This window comes from Oryctolagus cuniculus, chromosome 3, assembly GCF_964237555.1.
Source record: "Oryctolagus cuniculus chromosome 3, mOryCun1.1, whole genome shotgun sequence".
Classification (NCBI taxonomy): Eukaryota; Metazoa; Chordata; class Mammalia; order Lagomorpha; family Leporidae; genus Oryctolagus; species Oryctolagus cuniculus.
This window is the reverse complement of record NC_091434.1, coordinates 83,799,899-83,825,978: the sequence shown is the minus strand read 5'-3', so window position 1 is coordinate 83,825,978 and position 26,080 is coordinate 83,799,899. Positions and strand designations below refer to the sequence as shown.

The window sequence follows — 26,080 nt, the reverse complement described above, 5'->3', positions numbered from 1 at the left end:
ACTAATAGCTCTGTGTAGGGCCTGGGGAATTTGAGACATCCAAAGAGCAAGGCCCAGGAGACAACTGGCTGAAAATTGTAGATAAGAGACTGAAGAAGAATGCATAAGTGTGTATTTTACTCCAGGTCCTTTATATACATCATTTCCTTTCATTCTTTTAGTACCCATGAGGAAGTATTTAAAGAGGCATGCAACTTAACTAAGGTCATAGACAGAGGGACCTTTCTTTAAATCCCAATTCCTAACACTATGTGTAAAGCAAAATACATCAAACTCCCACACAAAAAAAGGACAATCACAGTGCAAACTAATACTCCTTAGATTTGGAAGGCAGCAATATTTAGCATTTGGGACTGTCTCACGAGACAGGTCAATGGTGACCTAAAAAGCCAACAGTTTTGAACAAGGGCCAGAGCAAGAAAAAGCTGTCCAGCTGGTGCAAGCCACAGGGCAGACAGCAGTGCCACTGGCTCCATGATACAGCAGGTTTCCTGGTGACAGGTGTATTCTAGAATATTCTATAGAGTATATCAAAACCTTTTCATGTTTTAACACAGACCCTAAAGGGTGTGTATCACAGTCATACCTGCTCTGGAAGTTACATTTCTTTTAAGAAATGACTTTTGGCTCACTTTTGGATTGTGATAATCATTATGATAGCTATCTTTCATCTGGTGTGATAGGCATTGTGGTAAATGCTTTCCACATTTCGATGCATGTGTTCTCACAACAACCATATGAGACTGGATTTTTTTTAACTGCCTCTTTTAACAGACAAGGGTGGGCAGGTGACCATGGGACTTTAGTTACACATAATGATCTACATGTCACATGAGCCATTGGCCATAATTCTGGGAGTGCCTAGCAGTAGACTGTTGAGGTGAAAATGCAGTAGGTGTGAAGACACAGGTAGTTTGCCCGAACAGTTGGCTCCCCAGCGTGCCACACTCAAATTCTTCCTCAGCCTTTATCTGTGGCTGTGGTGCCTTCGCAATGACTAGCTGGCTGGAGAGAAAGAAAACGCTAATTTTCCAGCTGGGTTTATGTGTACATGGGACCCACATGAAGGTCGAGTGCTATGTGGGTGGCCCTGCCCAGAGATATCCCTGAGGGGGATGAGGAAATTTTCTACATGGGTATAAACTCCAGAGGAGTATTTCAATGTTCATCTGACCTAAGGTGGAAGATTACTAATGTGTACAGGTGGTTTTAAAGACTTGGGAGGAAGAGATGAGCTGACCTTTTGTGTGTCTGCTTCCCCAGCAGCTTGGTTAGTGCTCAATGGAGTCATGATAAAATATTCTTCATGATGGGAACAGAAACTATGCATTGCTCAACTACAAATCTGCCCTTAATAAGGCTAACATGGTTACTGCGTCTGAATCTTTGACGTGACAAGTCTTTCCATTGTTCAACAACCTGGTTAGGTGGATACCAGTCCTCTCCCTGGGGACATCATAGGTGGGCCAATGAGAACAAATGAGAATGGTGTTTTTTAGTGAACCCTAATAGCCACTTAACTAAATTTCTGTTTCTTATTCCTGAGACTGTAGGTCCTGCTGGTCTAAACTTCTATTTTCCACGAGGCAGAGAATAATAATTACATTCAACTAGCAGCTGCTGCAAGTGATTGCCTTTTGGGGTTTATCACACAACTAAGCAAATATGTGGAATTGGGTGGGGGGTACAGTTTTCCTGGAACAATTCACCTGTGAAAAGGAAATAAGCTGTTATTTAGGAGAAATATGGAGAAGTAGATGAAATTCAAGAAGTCACTAGGATACCTCTGGTATTGCTTGCCCAGTGGTAAAAGTAACTGTTTAAGTAAGTCCCTCAAATGTGAAGGTAGGAGTCAGTCTTTTTTTTTTTTTGTCTTTTCATTTATTTTAATGTACAATCACCTAAGATTTCTTTTCTGTAATTCTTGAACCTATTCATGCATTAATCAAAATAATGTGGATGAAGGAGGAACTTGTTCAATAAACATTTAGATGAAAATATCAGGGAGAACATGTAATTCCTGATGGAGTATGTCACCCTGAGCCTCTGAAGCCCCGTCATTGGCATCTTTTTTTTTTTTTTTAAACTTTTATTTAATGCATATAAATTTCCAAAGTACGACTTATGGATTACAATGGCTTTCCCCCCATACCGTCCCTCCCACCCACAACCCTCCCCTTTCCCACTCCCTCTCCCCTTCCATTCACATCAAGATTCATTTTCGATTATCTTAATATACAGAAGATCAGCTTAGTATACATTAAGTATGGATTTGAACAGTTTGCTCTCACACAGAAACATAAAGTGAAAAATAATAGATGATTTTTTTAAATGATGATGAAATCAGAGCAGACCTATTGTCATGTTTAATCCCAGTGAGAGTCAAGTTGGGAATTGATAATTTCTTTCTTTTTTTTTTTTTTTTTTTTTTACAGAGGATCAGTTTAGTATGCATTAAGTAAGGATTTCAACAGTATGCACCCCCATAGAAACACAAAGTGAAATATATTGTTTGAGTACTCGTTATAGCATTAAATCTCAATGTACAGCACATTAAGGACAGAGATCCTACATGAGGAGTAAGTGCACAGTGACTCCTGTTGTTGACTTTACCAATTGACACTCCTGTCTATGGCATCAGTAATCTCCCTATGCTCCAGTCATGAGTTTCCAAGGCTATGGAAGCCCTCTGAGTTCTCCAACTCTCATCTTGTTTAGACAAGGTCATAGTCAAAGTGGAGGTTCTCTCCTCCCTTCAGAGAAAGGTACCTCCTTCTTTGATGGCCTGTTCTTTCCACTGGGATCTCACTCGCAGAGATCTTTTGCCAGAGTGTCTTGGCTTTCCATGCCTGAAATACTCTCATGAGCTTTTCAGCCAGCTCCGAATGCCTTTAGGGCTGATTCTGAGGCCAGAGTGCTATTTAGGACATCTGCCATTCTATGAGTCTGCTGAGATTCTCACTTCCCATGTTGGATCACTCTCCCCTTTATTTACTCCATCAGTTAGCGTTAGCAGGTACTAGACTTGTCTATGTGCTCCCTTTGACTCCCAGTCCCTTCACCATGACCAACTGTGAACTGAAACTGATCACCTGGAACAGTGAGATGGCATTGGTACATGCCACCTCGATGGGATTGAATTGGAATCCCCTGGTATGCTTCCAACTCCACCACTTGGGGCAAGTCAGCCTGAGCATGTCCCAAATTATACATCTCTTCCCTCTCCCATTCCCACCACCATGTTCAACAGGGATCACATTTCAGTTAATTTTCAACACTGAAGAATAACTGTGCATCAATTACAGATCTAAACCAGTCATATTAAGTAGAACAGATAAAAAAACTACTAAGAGGGATAATGTATTTAGTTGTTCATTAACAGTCAGGGCTATGCTGATCAAGCCACCATTTCCCATAGTGTCCACCTCACTCCAACAGGTTTCCCTCTTGGTGTTCAGTCAGTCGTCACCGATCAGGGAGAACATATGGTATTTGTCCCTTTGGGACTGGCTTATTTCACTCAGCATGATGTGTTCCAGATTCCTCCATTTTGTTGCAAATGACTGGATTTCGTTGTTTCTTACTGCGGTATAGTATTCTAAAGAGTACATATCCCATAATTTCTTTATCCAGTCTATCGTTGATGGGCATTTAGGTTGGTTCCAGGTCTTTGCTATTGTGAATTGAGCTGCAATAAACATTAGGGTGCAGACCTCTTTTTTGTTTGCCAATTTAAATTCCTTTGGGTAAATTCCAAGGAGTGCGATGGCTGGGTCGAACGGTAGGGTTATCTTCAGGTTTCTGAGGAATCTCCAGACTGACTTCCATAGTGGCTTGACCAGTTTGCATTCCCACCAACAGTGGGTTAGTGTCCCTTTTTCCCCACATCCTCGCCAGCATCTGTTGTTGGTAGATTTCTGCATGTGAGCCATTCTAACCGGGGTGAGGTGAAACCTCATTGTGGTTTTGATTTGCATTTCCCTGATTGCCAATGACCTTGAACATTTTTTCATGTGCCTGTTGGCCATTTGGATTTCCTCTTTTGAAAAATGTCTATTGAGGTCCTTGGCCCATCTCTTAAGTGGGTTGTTGGTTTTGTTTTTGTGGAGTTTCTTGATTTCTTTGTAGATTCTGGTTATTAACCCTTTGTCTGTTGCATAGTTTGCAAATATTTTTTCCCATTCTGTCGGTTGTCTTTTCACTCTCCTGACTGTTTCTTTTGCAGTACAGAAACTTCTCAATTTGATGCAATCCCAATAGTTGATTTTGGCTTTGACTGCCTGTGCCTCCCGGGTCTTTTCCAGAAATTCTTTGCCTGTGCCAATATCTTGAAGGGTTTCTCCAATGTTCTCTAGTAACTTGATGGTGTCAGGTCGTAGATTTAGGTCTTTAATCCATGTGGAGTGGATTTTTGTGTAAGGTGTAAGGTAGGGGTCTTGCTTCATGATTCTGCATGTGGAAATCCAATTTTCCCAGCACCATTTATTGAATAGACTGTCCTTGCTCCAGGAATTAGTTTTAGATCCTTGATCAAATATAAGTTGGCTGTAGATGTTTGGGTTGATTTCTGGTGTTTCAATTCTGTTCCATTGGTCTATCCATCTGTTTCTGTACCAGTACCATGCTGTTTTGATTACAACTGCCCTGTAGTATGTCCTGAAATCTGGTATTGTGATGCCTCCGGCTTTGTTTTTGTTGTACAAGATTGCTTTAGCTATTCGAGGTCTCTTGTGCCTCCATATAAATTTCAGCACCATTTTTTCCAGATCTGAGAAGAAGGTCTTCGGTATCTTGATTGGTATTGCATTGAATCTATAAATTGCTTTTGGGAGAATGGACATTTTGATGATATTGATTCTTCCAATCCATGAGCATGGAAGATTTTTCCATTTCTTGGTATCCTCTTCTATTTCTTTCTTTAAGGTTTTGTAATTTTCATCGTAGAGATCTTTAACGTCCTTGGTTAAGTTTATTCCAAGGTATTTGATTGTTTTTGTAGCTATTGTGAATGGGATTGATCTTAGAAGTTCTTCCTCAGCCATGGCATTGTCTGTGTATACAAAGGCTGTTGATTTTTGTGCATTGATTTTATACCCTGCTACTTTGCCAAACTCTTCTATAGGAGTCAGTCTTGGGTAAAGAACCTCACTCGACCAAGATGTTGACAAAATGCATATGTAATGTGTAGTAGAAGAGAAAAATCATAAGCTTAACTTCTTGACCCTTTACTGAAGCAAGCACCATCTAAAGAAGGAATGTTCATTCTTGATAATCTCATATATACAAATACACATAGAAATTTTCTGTCTGCTTCTTTCACCTCTTAATATTTTCTATGATATATTCCTAATATCAGCTTTAAAATCTTTAAAATGTACCATAGGTCATGGATTGTGTATGTCTCAACAGGACTAGTAGACAATAGGACAAACAAGGCATCATTTAACAATCTTAGATTGGTGCTGATACTGTAACAGAAAAGATCAAGTTGATTCCCCTGGGTAATAGGGTAAGCATGTCCTAATTTGTAAAATGTAAAGTTAGTGTTAAGTGAAATGAAGTTTTTTGTTTAAGTGTAGTAAGAAGGTCATGTATAGCATATATGTTTCCTACTCCTCCTCCCCCAACTAAAATTATAGATCATAGGAGATATTCTTTTGTGTTTTCTCTCCTCAGCCTCTGAGCTCCACTCTTTCTTTAAAAATGTATGAGGGAGACCAAGAGTGACTGCTTGCATATACTCATTCTGATGGGTAAGCAGAGTGAAAAGTTGGGAGAACAGAACTTGAGCCATGGCTTCCACGTGAGTTGCAGGAGTCTAAATACTCAAGCATCATTGCTGCCTCCAAGGATCCACATCAGCAAGAAACTAATCAGGGACAGAGCTTGACATTGAACTCGGGTACTCTGATATGGGTTGTGGGCCAGCCTGCCCTCCTCTTGTAAAGCGATCTCCTCGTTAGGCTGATGCTCACTGCTTGCTTTCCTAGTCTCTTCTGTTGCTGGAGCTCGGGCATGGGCTTTCAGCTCAGTACATCAGATACTTCACTTAAAAGCCAATGATACTAGCCGGTGCCGCAGCTCAATAGGCTAATCCTCCACCTAGCGGCGCCAGCACACTGGGTTCTAATCCTGGTTGCCCCCCTTCCAGGCCAGCTCTCTGCTATGGCCCAGGAGGGCAGTGGAGGATGGCCCAAGTGCTTGGGCCCTGCACCCCATGGGAGACCAGGAGAAGCACCTGGCTCCTGCCTTCGGATCATCGCGGTGCGCTGGCCGCAGCGGCCATTGGAGGGTGAACCAACGGCAAAGGAAGACCTTTATCTCTGTCTCTCTCTCACTGTCCACTCTGCCTGTAAAGGAAAAAAAAAAGCCAATGATACTAAGAAGCAGGGTCTGTGGAACATCCACAAAGGCCCTGGAAAGTGACAGTATGGTAGAAATATGAATAAGAGTTGTGCTGCTTGCAGAGAAATGCCAGGGTCCACAGACAAAGAAGGCAGTCTAGGACACCTAACATCCAGTGGTGGTACATGCTAAGTTAACTCTCTGCAGAGTGTTGGGTTACAATTCTGACTCTTCATATCTTCCTAAGCCCTGCTCTTTCAGAGCTTGAGTCTGTAGCATTACTGATCATTCCTGATCATTCTGTGAGCTACTTGAGTATCTCTTCACTGTAGGACTCAAGTATACATGGTTTCTGCGATTTGCAAACCAGAACATTTATTAAAACAAAGAAGTCTGATTATATGTTTTTAAGATACCTCCCAGTTCTAAAATTGATCCTATAAAAGTCATTAAAATATAACAGGGCAGGTATTTGCTATAATGGTTAAGCTACCATTTGAGACGCCTGCATCCCATATACCTGGATTTGAGTCCTGATTCTAGTCCCAGTTCCATTGTCCTGCTAATGTACATTCTGGGACACTGCATGTAATGACTCAAATAGGTGAATTCCTGCTGTCCACCTTTGAGACCTAGACTACTTCTGGCTCCTGTCTTTGGCCTAACCCAGCCCTGGCTAATGTGGGCCTTTTCCTTTTATCATAATATGCATCCTCATGAATGCTTTGAAAACTACCTTGTAAAATGTCTGTGGTCACTTCATTGATATATACATATGGAAAAACAAAATGATGAGCATTAAAGGGATGCAAAGCTCACTTTATATAAAAACGCATTTTAAAGGGCTGCCTGAATTCTATCTAATGAATACATACTCACATTGCATTTTATGACCTGAACAGTTAACTGCGACAGATGGATCAAGTGGTATAGAGTGGAAATATAATTTTTCTTCAATGAGTCAAGATTTCTAAAATCAAAGTTGTAAATAAAGTAAAAGCAGTCCAAACTATTAAACAAGACATTGTTCAACTGCCTATGGTTTAGAAGGGACCATAAATGTGCAGCCATACTTGAACATATCAGGAGCTAAACTGTCATCCAAGACCTCTAGAATAACCATGAGCTGTGCCACTGTTACCCAGCTGGTGCTCCATCTGCCCACTGGCACAAACTTGTTTATTCATCTTCACATTGAAATGGCTATACATGGAGAGACCCACAAACTTCTTAGCCTACCTCTGTCACTCATGTTTGCTAAGCTGTGTTCCATTCAAGAATTATAATTGCATCTTAATAATCCATGTATCTGTGTCCTAATGCATGAACACGTCCTCCCCACAATCAGTTATATTATACTAACGAGTAGGCTAAAAGAATCATTTTTTTAAGCTAAATACTCAGTGGTTGGAAAATAGCATGTAGGCTGTCAATGAGTCCCTTTCAGTCTTTCAATGTGAGGTTGTAAAATATTTCTAATATGCATTTAAGAGACAAAACAGACAACTTTACAGAGAGCAATTTGTTTCATGCCTCAGTGATTGTGGGTCTGCATCATTTGGCAAATCCACTTGAAATGGGGATTTGGTTGACAGAGATTCAATGAACAAGAGTATTCCCACTAATTTGGAAAATCTCATGCAGAGAAGCAAAAACATAACAAATGTTTGTGAAGTTTCTGGTTAACTCATGTTTCTAAGTGTATTCTTTAAAAATCTCCATTAGGCTGCGAACCCACTTTAAATGCCCTTAAATGCCTTTCAATACAACATGCTGAAATTTGCACATAAGAAAAGACATAGAAAATAGAGAAACATCTGGTTTTACTACTTAGAAACTGCAATGACTGTCAATTCCCTGATGTTGGCAAGCACCCCAAAACACACCAGATTAGCAAAGTCAATTTAATGTTAGGAAGGCAGCTGGCTCTTGTCTTTCTTTTCAAAGGGTCATTGACATCTTAAACTTAAAATTTTGTTTTCCAACACAGAAGGATGCTTATTTGGAAAAAATTAAACTAGTGTTTCCATAGAAAGCAATGTTTTCTCCATCTCCCCCCTCCTCTCTGTCTCTCAAGCATACACATAACTGGGTGATTAAACAAAAATGTGAAAAACTTTTCTTAAAGAGAATTTCCAGAACTAATAAACTACTCCATGAATATAAACCTTCATTCATATAACTTCTGTGAAATATTTAGGGAACATATAGGGAAAAGAGAAATTGCAGCCATTTCTACAAAGAGATAAGGTCTTCTTAAGAACCCAACATTTGGTTTGGGTCCCAAACTTCAGAAAGTGTGGAAAGAATTTTCATACAATGGCTCCCAAAGTCTGCCATATTTAAGAATCTTTCAAGGATTTTCCATATTGCTGGGGCAACAATTCCACCCTCAGAAAACACTGATTTTAATTGGTCTGGGGTCTGGCCTGAGCACTAGGACTTTCAAAACCTCCCCAGGTAACTCAAAGGTACCAAAGAATGGAATATTACATTAGCACTCATCGATAACATTCGTAGATCCAAGGCTGGCCATTTGTTTTTGTCTAGCTTCAGTTTCTGGTTATGGAATGATATCCACAGGAAGTGCTTTGTAAGTAAACCTGCTTTTAGAAATCTCTAAAATGCCTTCTAGAATGTATATACTTTAAAATGTTTAACACATTAAACTGATCACAAATGTGGGTAATATGAGTAAGACTATTAAATCACAAGAAATAGCAATGAAGATAAGTAAAATACTGCAATCATACTTATCTTTGCAAGCACAATAGTTGGCAAACAGGAAGAGTATATGTTAACTATAAGAACTGAATTTCACAAAAGTTAGAGGTTGAACATTTTAACAAGCATTTGCAAAATCTTTTTCTTCTTAATCATGGAATGGATTGTCTTTAATAAAGGTCAACAAACTTAATGCATTTCATATATACAAACTAATGGCAAAGGGAAAAAGGCCCTGGTACATGAAGAATGTTCTGATCTCTGCTTACTCTACAATTTCCAATGGTAATTGGAAGCAATGATGATAGGGGTATACAACAAATGAGATACGACCATTACAGGTCCTCGCTTTGAACTCCTCTCTGTGGGTAAAATCTTTCCCTCTCCAGCATAAAGAATATGCAGTAACACTCCTGCAGACAAGTTAAACTACTTAAAGTCCTCTGAAACCAAACAAACACAAACATCAAGGAACCATCACAGCCTTCACAGCTCCCCACTGCAGTCATCAGAGCTACAATATTGGCCCAACAAGGTTACTTATGAAGGTTCTGTGGGGAACAAACGTGTTCAGACCCCTGTGTGGAAAGAAAGAACCACTATATGTAAGGTAAGAGACATAGTGTAGGTTTTTGTGTTGGATAGGAAAATAAGACTTCAGATAAAGTTTGAATATTAGTTCAAAATGGGAAAGTCCTGGGATGGCTCAATAGAATCCGGATTATAGAATAAGAGAAATAATACAAGACATTGTGGTTAAAAAAATTTGGGAGGGGGGAATTATTATTTGGTCTGCTTTGAAAGACTGCCACTTCTGTTCCATGAAAAACAGAGGGTATATTCTGTTTTAGTACTCTTATATTTGGATTAATATTTCAATCTCTATACATTTTACATTACTTTAAGTTTACCACCAATTTGAAGCCTACACCCAGGCAACTGATAAAAGGGAAAATGTTTTATCTTTAAAAATAACTAATTTTCCCCTTAAACAATTCATTGTGGAAACTTCGGAACTTACAGAGATATAAAGACAAAAGTAAAAACTGTCCTCCATTGCATCACCTAGAATAAGCTTGGCATGCTTCCCAATGTGGTATAGGAAGAGTGCAGTGTCTGGAAGTGGTGTAAGAAGACATTGTTTTTTCTAGGTTTGCACAAGATTGTATTAGAAGCACAAACCAAATGCTAGAAAGCAGGAGGCTGGCATGGCCTAGAAAGGAGAAGAGGGATTCACTGATCAGAGGACCCGCAGGACCATGGGCAATGGTGAGGTAGACAGAGTAGCAACATATGTAGGTCTGCTCCCTAAGGCTAGGTGGGTCCAGTTAGGATACCAGAAGATTCCATGAGGACCAAGGCCCATCCCCAGAGAGGAGAGATACAAAGGACGTTATGCAAGGATAATGGAGATCCTGGAAGCTGCACATAGAAAAAAACGGCAGAGTTCACAATGTATATTTGGGGCAGGCACTGTGGCATAACAGAAAGCCACCTCCTGCAGTGCCAGCCTCCCATATGGGCGCTGGTTCAAGACTTGGCTGCTGCATTTCCGATCTAGCTCTCTGCTATGGCCTGGGAAAGCAGTAGAAGATGGCTCAATCCTTGGGCCCCTGCACCTGTGTGGGAGACCAGAGGGAGCTCCTGGCTTCAGGTTGGGGTAGCTTCAGCCATTGTGGTCATCTGGGAAGTGAACCAACTGATGGAAGGCCTCTCTCTGTGTGCCTCTGCCTCTCAAATATTTTTTAAAAGTATGTAAAAATAGAAATCAATTCTATAAGGCAAGTAGAACCTAAAGGTTGACCAGCTAACCAACCCTGCATTTACCAGGAGATCCCTTCACTGTCTACTTCCATTCACCAGTATGGTATCTATTAACCATATGAGGCAATTTTGCAGTAGAAATGAAACTGGTATAAGTTTAAATGTGCTACAAGTGTAAAGTATACAAGAAATCTGAAACGTTGAGTATGGAAAAATGTAAAAGTCTCATTAATTTTATATTGAAGTTATAGTTCTGGCTTTACTTGGTTAAATATAGTTGTCCCTCAATACCCACTAGGAAATTATTACAGGACCCCAGTAAATACCAAAATCCTGGAATGCTCAAATTCCTTACATAAAATGGCACAATATTTGCATATAACCTGCAGACATCCGGGCATATACTTTAAATCACCTCTAGGCTTATAATATCTATGGCTACGTAAATGTTATATAAATTATTATATAAATTGTATTTATGACAAGAAAAGTCTACACATGTCCAATACAAAGGCAGTTATTTAAAAATATTTTCTATATAGTTGTTTGAATTCACAGAAGACTATCTCTATATTAAGTCAAGCCCACCTGTTTCTTTTTTACATTTTTTAATGTGATTACTAGAAAACACAAGATTACATATATGCCTCACATAATATTTCTATTGGGCAACACAGCCTTGCACCCCAGGGTGGGGAGTACGAGATTATGGAGGGTATCAAAGACACTGGCAGGAATAGAGCTTCCAGATACACCAGCCATCCCACTCCTCCATGGGAAAGAGGTACCTTATCTCCAACTGAGATTGCTGTTTGTCCTCTGTCCCCAAAAGAGATCATCTGAAACAAGGCCATTCTGAAAGGAATGAGCTTGAGAAACTTTGACTAGAGAAGTTGACATGCCTTTTGGCTGCCCCAGAGGAGATGTGGTAAGGAGGAAAGTGAGAAATCGAGAAACTAAGAAGCTATTTTCTTCACACACTTGGTTGAGCTGTGAGGATTTGATCTCAATACAAATTAACATCTTATATGGAAATGATATTTTACTTTGCACAAATTTTATGCTCTGACTTTTTTTTTACAATTATACTTAATTTTTTTTAATTTGACAGATAGAGTTAGTGGGAGAGAGACAGAGAGAAAGGTCTTCCCTCTATTGGTTCACCCCCTAAATGGCTGCCACGGACGGCGCTGTGCCAACCAGAAGCCAGGAACCAGGTACTTCTTCCTGGTCTCTGACGTGGGTGCAGGCACCCAAGCACTTGGGCCATCCTCCATGGCCTTCCCCAGCCACAGCAGAGAGCTGGACTGGAAGAGGAGCAACCAGGACTAGAACCCAGCGCCCATGTGGATGCTGGCGTTGCAGGCAGAGGATTAACCAAGTGAGCCACAGCGCCAGCCCCCAATTATGCTTGTATTAAAATTAATGTTTCACCAACAAGGAACAAAAATATTGCTTTGCAAAATGCTTAAAGTAGTGTTAAGGGCAGGTATTTGGAAGGTATTTGGAACAGTGGTTAAAGGCACTGCATGGGCTAAAGTATTGCTAAAGAGTGCCTGTGTTCTGGTCCTGGCTACTCCAGCGTCTGATTCATATTCCTAATAACTCACAGTTCGGGAGGCAGCACATGATACCCGAAGTACTTAGGTCCCTGCCACCTATGTAGGAAAGTCCAATTGAGTTCTGGACTCATTGCTTTGATTTGGGCCAGTCCTGGTTGTTGTGGCATTTGGGGAGTAGACCAGCAGATAGAAAAATTCTTAATCTCTGGGCCTCTTTCCCCCTTTCAATAAAATAAAAATAAATAATCCTACAGTAGTATTGAAGTATGATACTCTCTAGGAATAACAGAATAAACTGGTGAAACATGCTGCAACATGGTAAAACTCAAACATACTAAAGGAATATACTATATACATCCATTGATGTAAAATGCTCATTTAGACAGAAATAGAAAGTTCTGGCTGGAAGTAGGGCCAGGAGCTAATACAAATAGGCATAAGAGATATTTATGAGGTGATAAATTTATCTGGAACACTAGCCATGACTGCTCAACTCTACTCAAAATCATAATTGGGCGGGAGCGGCAAGATGGCGGAATAGGAAGGGAGCACACTGATAGTCCGGGGAGAGACAGTTTAATAAAAGTGGAGATACTGCAGGTTCAAGGAAGAGTAGGGGAAGAAACAGCAGAGGAAACTCTTCCGGAACTAGTGATTCACAGTGGACCTGCGTGGAGAGCATGGGAGCCCACAGTTCGGGACACCAGCGGCAGACTCAACACACCAGTGCTGGAACGTGAGCTATGTGGAATTGCTTCCCTTTTGAATCAAAAAAAAAAAGAAAGAAAGAAAGAGAGATTTACCACACCTAACCTGGGAGTGTCACCTTTGGCACACCCTTAACCCTGAGGAACCAAACAGAGCTCTCAGGCCACACCCATCTCAAGCCTCTAAGGCTCCATCAAAAACAGACAGTCCACTTAATCTAGAGTCATAGTATAACAAGAAAAAACACCACAGTGAAGAAACCAAAGAATACCTCCAATATGCCAAACAACAAACGCAAAAACCGAGGTAAAAAGAACAAGGAAGACACTATGACACCCCCAATTGAAAAAGATACCCCAATTCAAGATTATGAAGATGATGACATAGAAGAAATGCAAGAAGCAGATCTCAAAAAATTGAGAAGAACATTAAGAAGTACTCAAAAACAAATTCTTGAACTACAGAAATCCTTAATGGACAAGATAGAAAATCTTTCTCGCGAAAATGAAATATTAAGGAGGAATCAAAATGAAATGAAACAACTAGTACAACAGGAAACTGTGATAGTGACGAGAAATCATAATGAAATGAAGAATTCAATAGATCAAATGACAAACACATTAGAGAGCCTTACAAACAGAATGGGTGAAGCAGAAGAGAGAATATCGGACTTAGAAGACAGAGAACAGGAAAGGATACAGTCAAACCAAAGAAAAGAAGAGGAAATTAGAAATCTAAAAGATATTGTTGGGAATCTACAGGATACTATTAAAAAAACCAACATTCGGGTTCTAGGAGTTCCTGAAGGCATGGAGAGGGAGAAAGGATTAGAATGCCTTTTTAGTGAGATATTAGCAGAAAATTTCCCAGGTTTGGAGAAGGACAGAGACATCCTAGTACAGGAAGCTCATAGAACCCCTAATAAACACGACCAAAAGAGATCCTCATCACGACATGTTGTAATTAAACTCTCCACAGTGAAACATAAAGAAAAGATCCTAAAATGTGCAAGAGAGAAACGTCAGATTACTCTCAGAGGATCTCCAATTAGACTCACAGCTGACTTCTCATCAGAAACCCTACAAGCTAGAAGGGAATGGCGAGACATAGCCCAGGTACTAAGAGAGAAAAACTGCCAGCCCAGAATATTATATCCTGCAAAGCTCTCATTTGTGAATGAAGGTGAAATAAAGACCTTTCATAGCAAACAGAAATTGAAAAAATATGTCACCACTCGTCCAGCCCTGCAAAAGATGCTTAAAGATGTGTTGCACACAGAAACACAGAAACACGGTCATCAATATGAAAGAAGGTAAAGGAAGGAAAGCTCACAGCAAAAGATCACAGGGAATTCAAAGCATATATTAGAAAATATCTTTGGCAAATGGCAGGGCAAAGTTACCACTTTTCAATATTCACATTGAACGTTAATGGCCTGAACTGTCCAGTTAAAAGACACCAATTGGCTGATTGGCTTAAAAACAAAACCCATCTATTTGCTGCTTACAAGAAACACAACTTTCCAATAAAGATCCATACAGACTGAAAGTGAAAGTCTGGAAAAAGATATACCATGCCAACAGAAATGAAAAAAGAGCAGGCGTAGCCATCTTCATATCGGACAACATAAACTTTACCACAAAAACTGTTAAGAGAGACAAAGAGGGACACTACATAATGATTAAGGGATCAATTCAACAGGAAGATGTAACTATTATAAATGTATATGCACCTAATTACAGGGCACCGGGTTATTTAAAGATATGTTAAGGAACTTAAAAGGAGATTTAGACTCCAATACAATAGTTTTGGGGGACTTCAATACTCCGCTTTCAGAAATAGACAGATCAACTGGACAGAAGATCAACAAGGAAACAGCAGATTTAATCGACACTGTAGCCCAAATGAATCTAACAGAGATATACAGAACTTTTCATCCTACACTTGAATAATACACAATCTTCTCAGTAGTACATGGAACCTTCTCTAGGATTGACCACATACTAGGCCATAAAGCAAGTCTCAGCAAATTCAAAAGAATTAGAATCATACCATGCAGCTTCTCAGACCATAAAGGAATGAAGTTGGAAATTAGCAACTCAGGAATCCCTAGAGCATACACAAACACGTGGAGATTGAACAACATGCTCCTGAATGAACAATGGGTCATAGAAGAAATTAAAAGAGAAATTAAAATTTTCTGGAAGTAAATGTGGATAACAGCACAACATACCAAAACTTATGGGATACAGCAAAAGCAGTGTTAAGAGGAAAGTTTATATCAATAGGTGCCTACATCAAGAAATTGGAAAGGCACCAAATAGATGAGCTTTCAATTCACCTCAAGGATCTAGAAAACCTACAGCAAACCAGACCCAAATCTACCAGGAGAAGAGAAATAATTAAAATCAGAGAAGAAATCAACAGGATTGAATCCAAAAAAAAAAAGTTACAAAAAATCACCCAGACAAGGAGCTGGTTTTTTGAAAAAATAAACAAAATTGACACCCATTGGCCCAACTAACTAAAAAAAGAAGAGAAAATCCCAAATCAATAAAATCAGAGATGAAAAATGAAACGTAACAACAGGCACCACAGAAATAAAAAGAATCATCAGAAATTACTACAAGGACTTGTATGCCAGTTAACAGGGAAACCTATCAGAAATGGATAGATTCCTGGACACATGCAACCTACCTAAATTGAACCAGGAAGACATCGAAAACCTAAACAGTCCCATAACTGAGACAGAAATTGAAACAGTAATAAAGGCCCTCCCACAAAGAAAAGCCCAGGACAAGATGGATTCACTGCTGAATTCTACCATACATTTAAAGAAGAACTGACTCCAGTTCTCAAACTATTCAGAACAATCGAAGAAGAGGGAATCCTCCCAAATTCTTTCTATGAAGCCAGAATCACCTTAATTCCTAAACTTGAAAAAATGCAGCATTGAAAGAGAATTACAGAGCAGTATCCCTGATGAACAAAGATGCAAAAATCCTCAATAAAATTCTCGCCAATAGAATGCAACCACACATCAGAAAGATCATCCACCCAGACCAAATGGGATTTATCCCTGGTATGCAGGGATGGTTCAATGTGCGCAAAACAATCAACATGATACACATTAACAAACTGCAGAAGAAAAACCATATGATTATCTCAATAGATGCAGAGAAAGCATTTGATAAAATACAACACCCTTTCATGATGAAAACTCTAAGCAAACTGGGTATGCAAGGAACATTACTCAATACCATCAAAGCAATTTATGAAAAACCCACGGCCAACATCCTATTGAATGGGTAAAAGTTGGAAGCATTTCCACCGAGATCTGGTATCAGACAGGGATGCCCACTCTCACCACTGCTATCAATGTAGTTCTGGAAGTTTTAGCCACAGCTATTAGGCAAGAAAAAGAAATTAAAGGAATACAAATTGGGAAGGAAGAAGTAAAACTATCCCTCTTTGCAGACGATATGATTCTTTATTTAGGGGATCCAAAGAACTCTACTAAGAGACTATTGGAACTCATAGAAGAGTTTGGAAAAGTAGTAGGATGTAAAATCAGTGCACAAAAATCAACAGCCTTTGTATGCACAGGCAATTCCTTGTCTGAGGAAAAACTGCTAAGATCAATCCCATTCACAATAGCTACAAAAACAATCAAATACCTTGGAATAAACTTAACCAAGGACATTAATGATCTCTACGATGAAAATTACAAAACCTTACAGAAAGAAATAGAAGAGAATACCAAGAAATGGAAAAATCTTCCATGCTCATGGATTGGAAGAATCAATATCATCAAAATGTCCATTCTCCCAAAAGCAATTTATAGATTCAATGCAATACCAATCAAGATACCAAAGACCTTCTTCTCAGATCTGGAAAAAATGGTGCTGAAATTCATATGGAGGCACAAGAGACCTCGAATAGCTAAAGCAATCTTGTACAACAAAAACAAAGCCGAAGGCATCACTATACCAGATTTCAGGACATACTACAGGGCAGTTGTAATCAAAACAGCATGGTACTGGTACAGAAACAGATGGATAGACCAATGGAACAGAATAGATACACCAGAAATTAATCCAAACATCTACAGCCAACTTATCCAAAGTATCAATTATCCAAAACCAATCCCTGGCGTAAGGACAGTCTATTCAATAAATGGTGCTGGGAAAATTGGATTTCCACGTGCAGAATCATGAAGCAAGACCCCTACCTTTCACCTTACACAAAAATTCACTCAACATGGATTAAAGAATTAAATCTACGACCCAACACCATCAAATTATTAGAAAGCATTGGAAAAACCCTGCAAGATATAGGTACTGGCAAAGACTTCTCGGAAGAGACCCCAGAAGCACAGGCAGTCAAAGCCAAAATTAACATTTGGGATTGCATCAAATTGAGAAGTTTCTGTACTGCAAAAGAAACAGTCAGGAGAGTGAAAAGACAACCGACAGAATGGGAAAAAATATTTGCAAACTATGCAACAGACAAAGGGTTAATAACCAGAATCTACAAAGAAATCAAGAAACTCCACAAAAACAAAACCAACAACCCAATTAAGAGATGGGCCAAGGACCTCAATAGACATTTTTCAAAAGAGGAAATCCAAATGGCCAACAGGCACATGAAAAAATGTTCAAGGTCATTAGCAATCAGGGAAATGCAAATCAAAACCACAATGAGGTTTCACCTCACCCTGGTTAGAATGGCTCACATTCAGAAATCTACCAACAATAGATGCTGGAGAGGATGTGGGGGAAAAGGGACACTAACAAACTGTTGGTGGGAATGCAAACTGGTCAAGCCACTATGGAAGTCAGTCTGGAGATTCCTCAGAAACCTGAAGATAACCCTACCTTTCAACCCAGCCATCCCACTCCTTGGAATTTACCCAAAGGAAATGAAATTGGCAAACAAAAAAGCAGTCTGCACCTTAATGTTTATTGCAGCTCAATTCACAATAGCTAAGACCTGGAACCAACCCAAATGCCCATCAACAGTAGACTGGATAAAGAAATGATGGGACATGTACTCTATAGAATACTATACAGCGGTCAAAAACAACGAAATCCAGTCATTTGCAACAAAATGGAGGAATCTGGAAAACATCATGCTGAGTGAATTAAGCCAGTCCCAAAGGAACAAAAACCATATGTTCTCCCTGATTGGCAACAACTAACTGAGCACCAAAGGGGAAACCTGTTGAAGTGAAATGGACACTATGAGAAACAGTGACCTGATCAGCTCTTGTCCTGACTGTTTGTGTACAATGTAATACTTTATCCATTTTAGTATTTTCTCTTTGTTTTGTTCTAGTACTATTGGTTGAACTCTGTGATTAACATACAATTATTCTTAGGTGTTTAAATTTTAACTGAAAGTGATCCCTGTTAAATATAAGAGTGGGAATAAGAGAGGGAGGAGATGTACAATTTGGGACATGCTCAATCGGACTTGCCCCAAATGGTGGAGTTAGAATCATGCCAGGGGATCCCAATACAATCCCATCAAGGTGGCATGTACCAATGCCATCTCACTAGTCCAAGTGATCAATTTCTGTTCACAATTGATCACACTGATAGGTCTAAGACAAATCTAGTGTCTGCTAATACCAGCTGATAGAATCAAAAAGGGAGAGAACAATCCATCATGGGAAGCGGGATACACAGTAGACTCATAGAATGGCAGATGTCCTAAATAGCACTCTAGCCTCAGAATCAGCCATTAAGGCATTCAGATATGGCTGAAGAGTCCATGAGAGTATTTTAGGCATGGAAAGCCAAGACACCCTGGAAAAAAAAAAAGAAGACCTAAATGGAAGATCTCTGCGAATGAGATCCCAGTGGAAAGAATGGGCCATCAAAGAAGGAGGTACCTTTCTCTGAAGGGAGGAGAGAACTTCCACTTTGACTATGACCCTGTTGGAATAAGATCGAAATCAGCGAACTCAAAAGGCTTCCATAGCCTTGGCAACTCATGACTAGAGCCTAGGGAGATTACTGACGCCATAAACAAGAGTGTCAAATTGTTAAGTCAACAACAGGAGTCACTGTGTACTTACTTCTCATGTGGGATCTGTCCTTAATGTGTTGTCCAATGTGAAGTAATGCTATAACTAATACTGAAACAGTATTTTACACTTTGTGTTTCTGTGTGGGTGCAAACTGATGAAATCTTTACTTAATATATACTGAATTGATCTTCTGTATATAAAGATAATTGAAAATGAATCTTGATGTGAATGGAATGGGAGAGGGAGCGGGAAATGGGAGGGGGTGAGTGGCGGGGAAATTATGGGGGGGAGCCATTGTAATCCATTAACTGTACTTTGAAAATTTATATTTACTAAATAAAAATTAAAAATCATAATTGTACACTTATAGCAGGAAAATATGAAATTTTTTCCAATGAATTTTATTAAATGTTGAAAATACCAGTGTATGACAGCTCCCAATAAAGCATGCTGAATGTTTGCAAACTTTTCTGAAAAGGCATGGAAAGTGGGAAAGTAGTTTTGAATTCTATCAACAACTTTGCCTTTGGCAATCACCGAAATACCCACCAATTTTTGTTGGGATAACAAAAATGATAAGAATGCTACTTCCAAAATAGATTAAAGCAATATTTTGGATTGACCTGTAGAAATAATCTTAAAACTATAGGCCAGTGATTTTCTTAGAAAATAAGTGATTGGAAGTTCTAGTGTTTTTTTTTTTCAATCAGACAAGTTAAAAAAAATTCTGCCATCTTCTGAGTCAAACTTCTTTGTCTTCCCTCAGACTGCAACCTCAGTGAAGTGAGCCACCAGTACACTGTACACTGTTCATCCTTATGTGAAAATACTCTTCACAGAGTCCACTGAAGGGAACTTATTATTGGCTTGTTGATCACCAATGTCTACCTGTCAAATAATTCCAAAACTTTCCCCAGGAAAAAATTAATTTTCTAAAAGACCACAGAAAACCTAAAGCTTTAGAGCTATTCTGAAAGCATGTTCCTAGACTGGAGATTAAACCTGGTATATATGTCAACTCTCATTAAGAACACTTCAAAATATCAACAAGATTTAAAAATGAAATTTGATGTAAGAATAGCTGATATTTTTAAAAAGAACAATGAGTGAAGACTTGTTCTACATAGCAAAACAGAATAATTAAAACAGCATGATATCAATGTAGAAATATAAATATAGATCAGTTTCTACTTAAGTCCATATGGACTTAAAAGTATAATTAGAAACATACGTAATAAAGGTGGCATTTAAAATCATGGATGAGGATCACTTGTGAAATAAATGAGATAGATGACTGTCAATTTAGAACAATAAAATAGAAGTCTGATACTTAGCTCACAATCATTTATGAAAATAAATTCCAGATGGCTATAAAGTTAATTTTTAGAAGAAACATGAATTTTTTATTATGTAGTCTTATTTGCATGGATGCAATGTATTGCTTTGAAGTTTGTGCCTTACAAAACTGATGTCTGACCAGGGATACAAATGGAGCCTAATGTCTGGCTGCTTGCCAAGCTACATGCAGAGTTCAGAAGCCCTATCCCTAACTTGTGCACTTGCCTAGGTATTCTCTTCACTCTGCCACCAGAAGGGGGCACCTGTTTCTAACGGGCACAAAGAACTTCATAGTCCAGTATCAATTAAAAAATAAATACAAAACCATTCATATCCATATAAATACATTTTTACACAAATATTTGCTTTGGACTGAATATGTTCCCTGGCTTTCCAGCCCCAAATTCGCATGCTGATGCCAAAATCCTCTGTGTGGTGGTATTTGGAGATATGGCCTTCGTGAGGGGATTAGTGCCATTAAAGATGCCACAGCTTGCTATTGCTCTCTGCCATGTTGACAACGTGGCAAGAAAGGCTTCCCTCTGCAAGCTGGGAGAAGAGTCCCACCAGAACCTGACCATGCTGGTACCCTTGAGCTTGAACTTCTAGCCTCTCAAACAGTGAGAACATTGTTTAGTCCAACCAATCTATGATGATTTGCTATGGCAGTCTGAGGTGACTACTATAATGGCATTATACTGTAAAATGTATTGAGCTTTTCATTAGTTTTTTTTAACTTTTAGTTTATATCTGTGTGTTAAGCAAGTGATAATAACAGTAACATAATTTTTATAGGATATCCTCATTATTATATGCCATATTGAAACAACTTAAAAGTGCTTGAATATGTTGAATTGTTAGAGGAATCCATCTAAAAAATAATTGATAGTAAGCATTCGTTAAATATAAGTGATTACTATGTTTCAGGACGCATGTTATAGTTAACATTTCATTTGATCCTTGCAACAATCCTGTGAAATGTAGGTAAATTGCATATCTTCACTGAAAAAGTAAGGAAACTGAAGCACCAAGAGGTTGAATAACTCATTCAAAGCACACATAACTAAAGGATGGAGCCAGGATTCCAGCATTAATCTAATTCTAGAGACTTCCCTCTTAATTTCAATGGCATGTTGAGAAATTAAAATAGGATATTAGGAAATTAGGGGATTAGTGGAAACTTTGGCAAAAACAATTTCAATAAAACAAAGAAAGTAAAAGGCATTGTAGAATATGGAAAGCAGAATTATAATTCAACAAAATGAATTGCTATAGCATTTTATTATCTTGAACCTTAAAAATTGCCAGTAATCAACCAATTTGATTTATAAAGATGGCATTTTCACATGGGTCAATCTCATGTCAGTTTGTGAATATTGTTTCAAAGAAACAATCTTAGAATTTAAAAAATAGAAAAGGAAATAAATGACATGTTTTCAAACTCAAGACTCTGTGTGTGTGTGTGTATTTGTGTGTGTGTGTGTGTGTGTGTGTGTGTGAAAGATCTGGAAACTGTTTCATGCCTTCTGATAGGAAAAATGTGCTTTGGTTAAAATACCACACTTGAGTTTTGTGAATTACATTGCAGAGGTACAAAAAACTGTTTTAACTAGTCAACCAAATTTATTAGTGCTAGAAAGTTCATAAAGGAACATAGCTTTTGGTTATTTCCAGAAACAAAGGTACCAGCAATTTTTACCTGTTGAACTCCAACTCCATAAATTACAGAAGGAAGACTATGCCTCTGCATACAACATCATCAAACTTTTTTTCTGAAGCATTTCTCTAATTTATCCTGATATTTTAAAGGCCCCTTTCACTAATTCCTCTCTGGTATGCAAGTATTTGCTCCATTGTTTTACATTTACAATGTTTCAACAGAAGATCATAGACTGTTAAATGACCAAGGGTTTAAGGAAGAGTTAAAACTGAAACCCTGGTCTCCTGTCTCCTTGTCCTTAGTAGTTTTTATTATGTTGTAATAAGCCTATTTTTCCCTGTTATGTAATACAGACTAATCTGATTTTCCTTTTCTTTTTTACTGAAAAGTTCTGAATCAGCTCATCTTGATAATTACTGAGACAGGAAGCAAAAGACCAAAATGACTAATCAGAGAAGCTCCCTGGCTATGAGGAGTGAGTCTATTAGAAGCATGTGTCCTAATGCTGGGGCTCCACATCTGTTACATTATCTCCCATCCTTTCCAATTTCTGTGGCTCAGCAATAGTTTTAGATTGCTCAACCAGGCTTTTGACCACTGCCTTTGCCTTACCCTTCAGTGTCTGTTTGGTCTAGGGTTCTTACCTCCTTCTCTGCCTCTGAAGCATGGCATGGGTGTCTTCTGGTATCCACTTACATCTTCTACTTGTTTATCTGGTTTCTCATTGGCTGCTTGACCTCTTAACCTTGAGCCCTGTCTTTGGTTTTCTCAGTAAAAGACTATGCTGAACTCTAAAATCCTGAGTTGTGTAGAGAATAATGTGAGTTTACCCAAAAAATCCTTAGAAATGCTTAACATTTATCTGGAACTCTGGGTTCTCTCTGCAGTCTTGGTGACTGGAGGTTGAGATACCTGTTACATGGCACATAAATGACACTTCCCATCTACAAGTGAACCTCAAGTTTGATGATATATGCACGGCAAGTTCGATGATATATGCATGGGACACCCCATGTGTCTTGTGCCCATAGTGTTCTGTGGTGCCCTATGGTCAACTTCTCATCAAATTTCTGAGATATTCCCATGATCAGATTCCCATTGAGTCTTGGAAGAAGTCCAGTGGTTGACTTCCAGTTTTGGCTTGCCTGCCCCTCTCCTTGCCCCCCAAGTGGGATGTTTCCTGCTTTTCCAGTGACCATGAACTACCTCTGGCTTAACCCACCCAGTAACTTCTCCAGTGTGCAGCTGGGCATAAACACAGTCTGTACAATGGAATATAAATCCAACCACGGAAAAGGGCTCCAATTCCATGTGAACCTTCCTTCAACCCCAGGTTGTTCTTTATAGTTCTCTTTATCCCTTTGTATAACAGGGATTTCCTGATAGTTTATGTTTCTTACACTTCTGTTCAAGTTACTATGTTGTTTGTCTTCTAGTGGATCCTGACTGATATATTAACTTGGAAAAATAATTTTAACTTCTCAATGGATTCCTATATCAAATGAGACTGGGCTAGCTGATCTCAAATGTCCTTTCTGGCTTTAGAATTACATTATTCTAGGAAACTTGTTTTTTTTTCATATATGGTATATACTCTAAAAATATTATATATACCACAGCACTGCACGATTATGAATCTTTATCTCCAAAGTCAGTCACAGTAAGTTGTAGGGTCTCCCTTCTTCTTGCAATAATGTCTTCCACCTCCTGGGTCAAAATATTAAATTACAGCAGCAGCCAGTATCCATGTCATGCATGCAGTGGCAACAGAATACTATAAATTCCTCTGTGAGGGCTTTAATTATGATACTATCTAAAGAACAAAATGGAAAACTAGAGGTTCCTGGATGAATGAAGGTTTAAAATATATTATAGGAATAATTTTATCTGTTTGTGAATATAAATATTGAAAGGATACAGTAAGTGCAGAAAACTTCCCTGTGACACTGTTCATCCTAATACATTACCAAAGACTCCATTTGCCACCTCCATTATCACATAATTTGAAGCTTTTCTTTTACCTCTCTTTGTCTTTTGCCGACTGTTCAGCGATTAATTTCTTCAGTTCCTCTAGACGCTGGAGATCTCTCATTTCCATTTCTTGCCACTTTTGTTCTTTCTTAGCCCAGTATTTTCTTATCTATTGTATAAATGTAACATAAAATTTAAAATAACTGATATGTAAAAATGAGGGAGAAAGCTATAATATTATCTATGACTTCATATAGCACAGATTGAATTTAAATGGCATTTGTTCTTTTTTTTCTTACTTGCCTATAACATACTGTCAACAGAAAAATAAAACATGAATGTACATGTCTTGAAAAACCTCATGGTTTAACAGCTTCCTAAGTGGAAATGTAACTTGTACTGAAATCTGAGGTTTTAATCTCTCGCTAAAATAATTGACTTTCAGGGAACCACAATAAAAGCCTCTTTTTTGCTAAAGTATATGATCTACCTGTTACTTAAGAATATTTTTATACTTATGATAACACAGTCTTCAACAAATATAGCACTAAAACTATTTTTAATTTAAAAGCATGGGTTTATTTATGCTAATGGACAGCAGGATATTGAAAGCTCTGTGCATCTGGGGAAGCGGCAGGAGATGGGTGGGAGGAAGGAGGAAGAGAACAAATTAGCAGGGCTGTGGTGCATAGCTCTGACTTACACAGTGAAACAAAGGTCAAGCTTCTCAAGTACAAAAAGACGAAAGCATCTTTCATACTAGGCTTTTTTATACTTTATTCCTTTCTTTGGAAACAGAGGCAGAATGAAGAAACCAGAAGTACACATGTACTGTTTTTAGGGGACTGAAGCCATTATTCAGGACTTCCCAATGTGATGAGGCAAATTAAGTCAACTTTCAATTGAAAGAGGCCCATCACACCAATCTGCCCTGCCATGTTGAGTCTGGATCAATAGGCTGGATCTTGCTGACTAAAAGCAGAGTACACCAGCAGAGGGTCTGTTAGAGGCAGGGTTTGCCTCACCTGTAATGTGACATTTCCCCTCCTGAGATGGGGATATGAAAAGCCAAGTGCTTTCCTGGCTTATCCTAGCAACATCGTCTCTGACTCCTAGGAGAACCAAAACATCCAAACACCATGGCCACAGCCGTAGCAACTCTGCAGCCACAATAGCAACATCTGTTCGATGTTTAATGAATAGCTGGATGACCTCAATGTGAAGTCATAGTCATTCCAGGGATGACTGAGTTTAGGAGAATAGAGAGATGGAGCTAAAACAATGAGAGCACCAAGGAAGGGGAGGGGGCAAAGGAAAAGAGGAAATTGATGGACAAGGTGTATTCCGGAGTTCTAACTGATAATTACCAATGGATTCGATAAATGCCATATCTGGAAGTGTTGACAATACTATCTCCATCTGGGATTCTAAGAAATCTTAATTTTATTTTTGCATTGACTATTACTTAAAGATTTTATTTGAGAAGTAGAGTTACAGACAGAGTGAGATACCGAGAGAAAGGTTTTCCATCCACTGGTTCACTCCCCAAATGGCTGCAATGGCCAAAGCTAGGATGATCTGAAGCCAGGAGCCTCCTCAGGGTCTCCCATGTGAGTGCAGGGGCCCAAGCACCTGGACCATCTTCCACTGCTTTCCCAGGCCATCAGCAGGGAGCTTGATCAGAAGGGGAGCAACTGGGACCCAAAGTGGTGCCCATATGGGACACAAGTAGAGAGGCTTAGCCTACCACGCCACAGCACCAGCCCCAAGCTTTAACTTTTTTGTAATATGTATTTCATAATCAGAAAAAAAACAAAAGCTTTTTAAAACTAAGCTTGTAGAAAGGATAGATATGGAATTATTAAAGAACATTTTCCTCTGGGTTCTAACAGTCTAATAACATTTATCTACTCCCAGCACTGACCTCGGAGAGAAGTCAGTCATCCTTTTGCAGACCAATCCCAGGTTGCTGGC

The 26,080-nt window shown here is 39.0% G+C and overlaps 1 protein-coding gene across 8 annotated transcripts in view; it reads right to left on the bottom strand.

Annotated features, from left to right (window-relative positions):
• The window catches only part of CCDC148 (coiled-coil domain containing 148), a 309,680-nt gene that overhangs the window by 49,084 nt on the left and 234,516 nt on the right, over window positions 1-26,080 (bottom strand). For all 8 annotated transcript variants that reach the window (XR_007920653.2, XM_051849519.2, XM_051849517.2 and 5 more), the window contains one exon: window positions 24,157-24,275. Coding sequence is in view for 7 of the 8 variants with exons in the window: in XM_051849519.2 (XP_051705479.2) it covers window positions 24,157-24,275 (119 nt within the window). In the remaining variant the exon portion in view is untranslated. The remainder of the gene's footprint in view (window positions 1-24,156; window positions 24,276-26,080) is intronic.